The sequence below is a fragment of the Chaetura pelagica genome, unplaced genomic scaffold, assembly GCF_000747805.2.
Source record: "Chaetura pelagica isolate M959 unplaced genomic scaffold, ChaPel_1.0 scaffold1038, whole genome shotgun sequence".
Lineage (NCBI taxonomy): Eukaryota > Metazoa > Chordata > Aves > Apodiformes > Apodidae > Chaetura > Chaetura pelagica.
The window spans coordinates 15,404-24,086 of NW_009954127.1; the positions used below are offsets into that span (position 1 = coordinate 15,404).

At 56.8% G+C, this 8,683-nt stretch overlaps 3 protein-coding genes across 3 annotated transcripts in view; 1 reads left to right on the forward strand and 2 right to left on the reverse strand.

The window, feature by feature from the left end:
• The window catches only part of LOC104393163 (E3 ubiquitin-protein ligase TRIM39-like), an 8,321-nt gene extending 5,438 nt beyond the window's left edge, over nucleotides 1-2,883 (forward strand). Inside the window, exons 4-5 of the mRNA XM_010002633.1 lie at nucleotides 1,117-1,229; nucleotides 2,363-2,883. Of these exons, the coding sequence (XP_010000935.1) occupies nucleotides 1,117-1,229; nucleotides 2,363-2,883 (634 nt within the window). The remainder of the gene's footprint in view (nucleotides 1-1,116; nucleotides 1,230-2,362) is intronic.
• A 1,929-nt stretch (nucleotides 2,884-4,812) lies between these two features.
• LOC104393164 lies at nucleotides 4,813-7,663 on the reverse strand. The gene is made up of 4 exons (XM_010002634.1): nucleotides 7,660-7,663; nucleotides 6,767-7,279; nucleotides 5,804-6,306; nucleotides 4,813-5,382 (listed from the first exon to the last, which is right to left on the reverse strand). The coding sequence occupies exons 1-4, from the start codon at nucleotides 7,661-7,663 to the stop codon at nucleotides 4,813-4,815; spliced, it is 1,590 nt and encodes a 529-aa protein (XP_010000936.1).
• A 68-nt stretch (nucleotides 7,664-7,731) lies between these two features.
• LOC104393165 (tripartite motif-containing protein 7-like) overlaps nucleotides 7,732-8,683 on the reverse strand; it is a gene marked incomplete at its 5' end in the record, with an annotated part of 1,365 nt that continues 413 nt past the window's right edge. The window contains one exon of the mRNA XM_010002635.1: nucleotides 7,732-8,252. Coding sequence (XP_010000937.1) covers nucleotides 7,732-8,252 — 521 coding nt within the window. The remainder of the gene's footprint in view (nucleotides 8,253-8,683) is intronic.

Below are 8,683 nucleotides of genomic sequence, written 5' to 3' on the forward strand. Positions count from 1 at the left end.
GTGGGTTCTTGGTGGGATTGTAGTTGTTTCTTGGGTTCTTGGTGGGTTCTGGTGGGTTCTTAGTGGGTTTTGTTGTGTTCTTGGTGGGTTCTGGTGGGGTTCTTGGTGGGGTTTTGGTGGGTTCTTGGTGGCATTGTAGTGGTTTCTTGGGTTCTTGGTGGGTTCTGATGGGTTCTGTTGGGTTCTTCTTGGTGGGTTCTTGGTGGGATTGTAGTGGTTTCTTGGGTTCTTGGTGGGTTCTGATGGGTTCTGTTGGGTTCTTCTTGGTGGGTTCTTGGTGGGATTGTAGTGGTTTCTTGGGTTCTTGGTGGGTTCTGATGGGTTCTGTTGGGTTCTTCTTGGTGGGTTCTTGGTGGGATTGTAGTGGTTTCTTGGGTTCTTGGTGGGTTCTGATGGGTTCTGTTGGGTTCTTCTTGGTGGGTTCTTGGTGGGATTGTAGTGGTTTCTTGGGTTCTTGGTGGGTTCTGATGGGTTCTGTTGGGTTCTTCTTGGTGGGTTCTTGGTGGGATTGTAGTGGTTTCTTGGGTTCTTGGTGGGTTCTGATGGGTTCTGTTGGGTTCTTCTTGGTGGGTTCTTGGTGGGATTGTAGTGGTTTCTTGGGTTCTTGGTGGGTTCTGATGGGTTCTGTTGGGTTCTTCTTGGTGGGTTCTTGGTGGGATTGTAGTGGTTTCTTGGGTTCTTGGTGGGTTCTGATGGGTTCTGTTGGGTTCTTCTTGGTGGGTTCTTGGTGGGATTGTAGTGGTTTCTTGGGTTCTTGGTGGGTTCTGATGGGTTCTGTTGGGTTCTTCTTGGTGGGTTCTTGGTGGGATTGTAGTGGTTTCTTGGGTTCTTGGTGGGTTCTGATGGGTTCTGTTGGGTTCTTCTTGGTGGGTTCTTGGTGGGATTGTAGTGGTTTCTTGGGTTCTTGGTGGGTTCTGATGGGTTCTGTTGGGTTCTTCTTGGTGGGTTCTTGGTGGGATTGTAGTGGTTTCTTGGGTTCTTGGTGGGTTCTGGTGGGTTCTGGTGGGTTCTTGGTGGGTTCTTGATGGAGTTTTGGTGGTTTGTTGAGTTCTTGGTGGGTTCTGGTGGGTTCTTGGTGGGTTCTCGAGTCCTTGGTGGGTTTTTTTCCCTCCTCAGATGTGGGAAGGTGACCTTCCAGCTGCCAGATGTTCCTGCAGAGGCAGAGGAAAGAACCTGTCACTTCCTGTGGAGGAGCAGCGCCCTGAAGGAGACTCTGAAGAAGCTCCAAGGTATGGGGAGGAGCTGGGGGAGGAGCCACCATAGGGAAGAGGTGGAGGAGAAACAGGGGGACACTTCCACCTTGGAGGTCCTTCCACCTTGGAGGAACTTCCACCTTGGAGGTCCTTCCATCTTGGGAGACACTTCCACCTTGGAGGTCCTTCCATCCTGAGGTGCTTCCATCTTGGAAGAGCTTCCATCTTGGAGGACCTTCCATCTTGGAGGTCCTTCCACCTTGGGGGACACTTCCTCCCTTGAGGTCTTTCCATCCTGAGGTGCTTCCATCTTGGAAGAGCTTCCATCTTGGAGGACCTTCCACCTTGGAAGACACTTCCACCTTGGAGGCCCTTCCATCTTGGAAGAGCTTCCATCTTGGAGGACCTTCCACCTTGGAGGTCCTTCCCCCTTGGAGGACACTTCCTCCCTTGAGGTCCTTCCATCCTGAGGTGCTTCCATCTTGGAAGAGCTTCCATCTTGGAGGACCTTCCACCTTGGAAGACACTTCCACCTTGGAGGCCCTTCCATCCTTGGGAGACAATTCCATCCTGAGGTGCTTCCATCTTGGAAGAGCTTCCATCTTGGAGGACCTTCCACCTTGGAAGACACTTCCACCTTGGAGGCCCTTCCATCCTTGGGAGACAATTCCATCCTGAGGTGCTTCCATCTTGGAAGAGCTTCCATCTTGGAGGACCTTCCACCTTGGAAGACACTTCCACCTTGGAGGCCCTTCCATCCTTGGGAGACAATTCCATCCTGAGGTGCTTCCATCTTGGAAGAGCTTCCATCTTGGAGGACCTTCCACCTTGGAAGACACTTCCACCTTGGAGGCCCTTCCATCCTTGGGAGACAATTCCATCCTGAGGTGCTTCCATCTTGGAAGAGCTTCCATCTTGGAGGACCTTCCACCTTGGAAGACACTTCCACCTTGGAGGCCCTTCCATCCTTGGGAGACAATTCCATCCTGAGGTGCTTCCATCTTGGAAGAGCTTCCATCTTGGAGGACCTTCCACCTTGGGAGGAGCTTCCACCTTGGGAGACACTTCCACCTTGGAGGCCCTTTTGCCCCTTGACCACCATCTTGCCTCCCTCTTTCCCCCTCCTCCATTTTCTAACCTCCCCTTTTTTCTCCTGCCTCCTCCCCCAGCCATGGTCACTTTGGACCCCAACACGGCCCATCGTGACCTCATCATCTCCGAGGACCTCAAGAGTGTCAGACATGGAGAAGGTCCCCGAGACCTCCCGGATAACCCGGAACGTTTCGATTATTGGCCTTTCGTTTTGGGCCACCAGGGCTTCCTGGGTGGTCGCCACAGTTGGGAGGTGGACGTGGGGGACACGGGGGACTGGGCCCTTGGGGTGGCCTTGGAGTCCATCCGTCGCAAGGGCCACCTCAGCCTCTGCCCCCAAAGTGGCATCTGGGGCTTGGAGAAGTGGGGGGGGCAAATCCGGGCTCTCACCAACCCCAAGGTCACCCCACTTCCCCTCAGGTGGGTCCCCAAGAAGGTCAAAGTCCACTTGGACCACCCTGGGGGGACGGTGGCTTTCCTGGATGCTGAGGACGGGGGGTTGATCTTTGTCTTCTCCAGGGTTTCTTTTGGTGGGGAGAAGGTTCATCCCTGGCTTTGGGTGGTGGGGTTCAGGTCCCACCTCAGGTTGTCCCCCTGAGGTTGGGTCAAGGTGGGTTGGGTCAAGGTGGTTGGGTCAAGGTGGTTGGATCAAGGTGGTTGGGTCAACGTGGGTGAGTCAACGTGGTTGGGTCAACGTGGTTGGGTCAACGTGGTTGGGTCAACGTGGTTGGGTCAACGTGGTTGGGTCAACGTGGTTGGGTCAACGTGGTTGGGTCAACGTGGTTGGGTCAACGTGGTTGGGTCAACGTGGTTGGGTCAACGTGGTTGGGTCAACGTGGTTGGGTCAACGTGGTTGGGTCAACGTGGTTGGGTCAACGTGGTTGGGTCAACGTGGTTGGGTCAACGTGGTTGGGTCAACGTGGTTGGGTCAACGTGGTTGGGTCAACGTGGTTGGGTCAACGTGGTTGGGTCAACGTGGTTGGGTCAACGTGGTTGGGTCAACGTGGTTGGGTCAACGTGGTTGGGTCAACGTGGTTGGGTCAACGTGGTTGGGTCAACGTGGTTGGGTCAACGTGGTTGGGTCAACGTGGTTGGGTCAACGTGGTTGGGTCAACGTGGTTGGGTCAACGTGGTTGGGTCAACGTGGTTGGGTCAACGTGGTTGGGTCAACGTGGTTGGGTCAACGTGGTTGGGTCAACGTGGTTGGGTCAACGTGGTTGGGTCAACGTGGTTGGGTCAACGTGGTTGGGTCAACGTGGTTGGGTCAACGTGGTTGGGTCAACGTGGTTGGGTCAACGTGGTTGGGTCAACGTGGTTGGGCCAACGTGGTTGGGTCAACATGTCCTTCTCCAACCTCCTGAGATGGTTCCTCCCCTCGTGGTGCCAACAGGGAGGAGGATGTTGGTTTTGGAGAGGTTCTTCTTCTTCTCCAGGAGGTGGTGGAGACCTTGAGGTGGTGGGGAAACTGAGGCACGAAAGGGCCTTTTTGGGGGGGGGGAAGATGGGAAAAATGGGAAATTTGGGGCAAAAATATTCCAAGGAGAAGAAGAAGCCACCTTGGGTTGGTCACCTCCAAACTGTGGGACCAGCTTTTTGGTTTTGGTGGCCACTTCAGAGGGGACAAAGCTCCTGAACCTCCAAAAAAACCATGGACCTTTGGTCCTTCAGGGATGTCAATGATTCATAATAATTAAAAATCATTCATACTAATTAAAAATAAATCCATCATTTGCTCCCTTTTTGTGTCTTTCCCTCTGGATTGGGACAATCGAGGTGGTTTTCAAGTCACCTGCAAGAAGCTTGAGGAGCTCGTTGGGTCCAACCAACCCCCAACCGAGGTTTATTTAACCCAAACTTCATTTTTACCCCCCCAAAAAAACCCCCCTGAGATCCAGAAGCTACAAAAGAACCAGAGAAGAACCTGCTGAGCTGGAGAAGTGTTTTTACTTCCTCTCAAAGGCAGAAGCTGGTGGAGATGCTGGTGGGACCCCAGAGCCACCTCCACTTGGGAAGGAGCATTTGGGGCCACGTTCAACCCTTGTGGGGGGTCATCAAGGGTGGTGGGTTGGGTTGATCAATGGGTTGGGTTGACCAAGGGGTTGGGGGTTGATCAAGGGGTTGACCAAAGGGTTGGGTTGACCAAGGGGTTGGGTTGACCCATGGGTTGGGGGTTGACCCATAGTTTGGGGGTTGACCAAGGGGTTGGGGGTTGACCAGTGGGGTTGGGTGTTGACCAATGGGGTTGGGGGTTGACCAAGGGGTTGGGGGTTGACCCATGGGTTGGGTTGACCAAGGGGCTGGGGGTTGACCAAGGGGTTGGGGGTTGACCAAAGGGTTGAGTTGACCAAGGGGTTGGGTTGACCAAGGGGTTGGGGGTTGACCAAAGGGTTGGGTTGACCAAGGGGCTGGGGGTTGACCAAGGGGTTGGGGGTTGACCAAGGGGTTGAGGGTTGACCCATGGCCAACTAGGAGTTGAAGTTGACCCCTCCAAGGGTTGGGGGTGGTGGGGACGTGGGTGGGAAGATCTTCAGGGACACAAGGTGACCTGGGCCCCCTCGTTCCACACCAGGAACCAGGGACGAACCTTCTCCCCTTGGAACGAAGCTGGTGGGAAGGAGAACATCAAGACCTTCTTGTCAGCATCAAAAAAAGCCACCAAGCCTTTCTGGTAGTCCAAGGTGACCCTGAGTCTCCTGGGGACCTGGAGGTGGGACAAAGGGACAGTCTGGAAGGAGGTGACGGCCCAAAACTGACCCTCACAGAGACCCAGGGACCAAAGCTCCATCTCAGGGGGGGTTGTGGTGGCTTCTTCCATCCTCTTCGAGGTCTCCTGGGCCACCCCCAGGGCCCAGGAGCCTTCAGGGGTCACCTCCACCTCCCAGCAGCACCTCCCCGAGGTGATGCCCTGATGGGCCAACACGTAGGGTTGGGTGGCCCATCCTGGGTGGTCAAATGGGGCTTCTTGGGCTTCTTCCCACCTCAAACTCCTCCCGTCGGTCGAGACCAGGAGCTGGGGATGAGCTGTGGTGGGATCCAGGGTCACCTGGACTGGGGGGAGCAGAAGGTGGAGGGTCAAGAAGAGTCTCCTGGGGTCCTTCTAGGGGGGGTTGACCAAGGGGTTGACCAAAGGGTTGGGTTGACCCCATGGGTTGGGTTGACCAAGGGGTTGGGGGTTGACCAAAGGTTTGGGTTGACCAAGGGGTTGGATTGACCCATGGGTTGGGTTGACCAAGGGGTTGGGGGTTGACCAAAGGTTTGGGTTGACCAAGGGGTTGGATTGACCCATGGGTTGGGTTGACCAAGGGGTTGGGGGTTGACCAAAGGTTTGGGTTGACCAAGGGGTTGGGGGTTGACCAAAGGGTTGGGTTGACCAAGGGGCTGGGGGTTGACCAAGGGGTTGGGGGTTGACCAAGGGGTTGAGGGTTGACCCATGGCCAACTAGGAGTTGAAGTTGACCCCTCCAAGGGTTGGGGGTGGTGGGGACGTGGGTGGGAAGATCTTCAGGGACACAAGGTGACCTGGGCCCCCTCGTTCCACACCAGGAACCAGGGACGAACCTTCTCCCCTTGGAACGAAGCTGGTGGGAAGGAGAACATCAAGACCTTCTTGTCAGCATCAAAAAAAGCCACCAAGCCTTTCTGGTAGTCCAAGGTGACCCTGAGTCTCCTGGGGACCTGGAGGTGGGACAAAGGGACAGTCTGGAAGGAGGTGACGGCCCAAAACTGACCCTCACAGAGACCCAGGGACCAAAGCTCCATCTCAGGGGGGGTTGTGGTGGCTTCTTCCATCCTCTTCGAGGTCTCCTGGGCCACCCCCAGGGCCCAGGAGCCTTCAGGGGTCACCTCCACCTCCCAGCAGCACCTCCCCGAGGTGATGCCCTGATGGGCCAACACGTAGGGTTGGGTGGCCCATCCTGGGTGGTCAAATGGGGCTTCTTGGGCTTCTTCCCACCTCAAACTCCTCCCGTCGGCCGAGACCAGGAGCTGGGGATGAGCTGTGGTGGGATCCAGGGTCACCTGGACTGGGGGGAGCAGAAGGTGGAGGGTCAAGAAGAGTCTCCTGGGGTCCTTCTAGGGGGGGTTGACCAAGGGGTTGACCAAAGGGTTGGGTTGACCCCATGGGTTGGGTTGACCAAGGGGTTGGGGGTTGACCAAAGGTTTGGGTTGACCAAGGGGTTGGATTGACCCATGGGTTGGGTTGACCAAGGGGTTGGGGGTTGACCAAAGGTTTGGGTTGACCAAGGGGTTGGATTGACCCATGGGTTGGGTTGACCAAGGGGTTGGGGGTTGACCAAAGGTTTGGGTTGACCAAGGGGTTGGGGGTTGACCAAAGGGTTGGGTTGACCAAGGGGCTGGGGGTTGACCAAGGGGTTGGGGGTTGACCAAGGGGTTGAGGGTTGACCCATGGCCAACTAGGAGTTGAAGTTGACCCCTCCAAGGGTTGGGGGTGGTGGGGACGTGGGTGGGAAGATCTTCAGGGACACAAGGTGACCTGGGCCCCCTCGTTCCACACCAGGAACCAGGGACGAACCTTCTCCCCTTGGAACGAAGCTGGTGGGAAGGAGAACATCAAGACCTTCTTGTCAGCATCAAAAAAAGCCACCAAGCCTTTCTGGTAGTCCAAGGTGACCCTGAGTCTCCTGGGGACCTGGAGGTGGGACAAAGGGACAGTCTGGAAGGAGGTGACGGCCCAAAACTGACCCTCACAGAGACCCAGGGACCAAAGCTCCATCTCAGGGGGGGTTGTGGTGGCTTCTTCCATCCTCTTCGAGGTCTCCTGGGCCACCCCCAGGGCCCAGGAGCCTTCAGGGGTCACCTCCACCTCCCAGCAGCACCTCCCCGAGGTGATGCCCTGATGGGCCAACACGTAGGGTTGGGTGGCCCATCCTGGGTGGTCAAATGGGGCTTCTTGGGCTTCTTCCCACCTCAAACTCCTCCCGTCGGCCGAGACCAGGAGCTGGGGATGAGCTGTGGTGGGATCCAGGGTCACCTGGACTGGGGGGAGCAGAAGGTGGAGGGTCAAGAAGAGTCTCCTGGGGTCCTTCTAGGGGGGGTTGACCAAGGGGTTGACCAAAGGGTTGGGTTGACCCCATGGGTTGGGTTGACCAAGGGGTTGGGGGTTGACCAAAGGTTTGGGTTGACCAAGGGGTTGGATTGACCCATGGGTTGGGTTGACCAAGGGGTTGGGGGTTGACCAAAGGTTTGGGTTGACCAAGGGGTTGGATTGACCCATGGGTTGGGTTGACCAAGGGGTTGGGGGTTGACCAAAGGTTTGGGTTGACCAAGGGGTTGGGGGTTGACCAAAGGGTTGGGTTGACCAAGGGGCTGGGGGTTGACCAAGGGGTTGGGGGTTGACCAAGGGGTTGAGGGTTGACCCATGGCCAACTAGGAGTTGAAGTTGACCCCTCCAAGGGTTGGGGGTGGTGGGGACGTGGGTGGGAAGATCTTCAGGGACACAAGGTGACCTGGGCCCCCTCGTTCCACACCAGGAACCAGGGACGAACCTTCTCCCCTTGGAACGAAGCTGGTGGGAAGGAGAACATCAAGACCTTCTTGTCAGCATCAAAAAAAGCCACCAAGCCTTTCTGGTAGTCCAAGGTGACCCTGAGTCTCCTGGGGACCTGGAGGTGGGACAAAGGGACAGTCTGGAAGGAGGTGACGGCCCAAAACTGACCCTCACAGAGACCCAGGGACCAAAGCTCCATCTCAGGGGGGGTTGTGGTGGCTTCTTCCATCCTCTTCGAGGTCTCCTGGGCCACCCCCAGGGCCCAGGAGCCTTCAGGGGTCACCTCCACCTCCCAGCAGCACCTCCCCGAGGTGATGCCCTGATGGGCCAACACGTAGGGTTGGGTGGCCCATCCTGGGTGGTCAAATGGGGCTTCTTGGGCTTCTTCCCACCTCAAACTCCTCCCGTCGGCCGAGACCAGGAGCTGGGGATGAGCTGTGGTGGGATCCAGGGTCACCTGGACTGGGGGGAGCAGAAGGTGGAGGGTCAAGAAGAGTCTCCTGGGGTCCTTCTAGGGGGGGTTGACCAAGGGGTTGACCAAAGGGTTGGGTTGACCCCATGGGTTGGGTTGACCAAGGGGTTGGGGGTTGACCAAAGGTTTGGGTTGACCAAGGGGTTGGATTGACCCATGGGTTGGGTTGACCAAGGGGTTGGGGGTTGACCAAAGGTTTGGGTTGACCAAGGGGTTGGATTGACCCATGGGTTGGGTTGACCAAGGGGTTGGGGGTTGACCAAAGGTTTGGGTTGACCGGGAACCTCCCACGACCTCCAGGGCCCCTCCACCACCTTCAGGGACCCTCCACTACCTCCAGGGCCCTCCCACCACCTCCAGGGACCCAGAACCACCTCCAGGAACCCCCCACCCCCCCCAGGAACCCCCCCCACCCCACCGG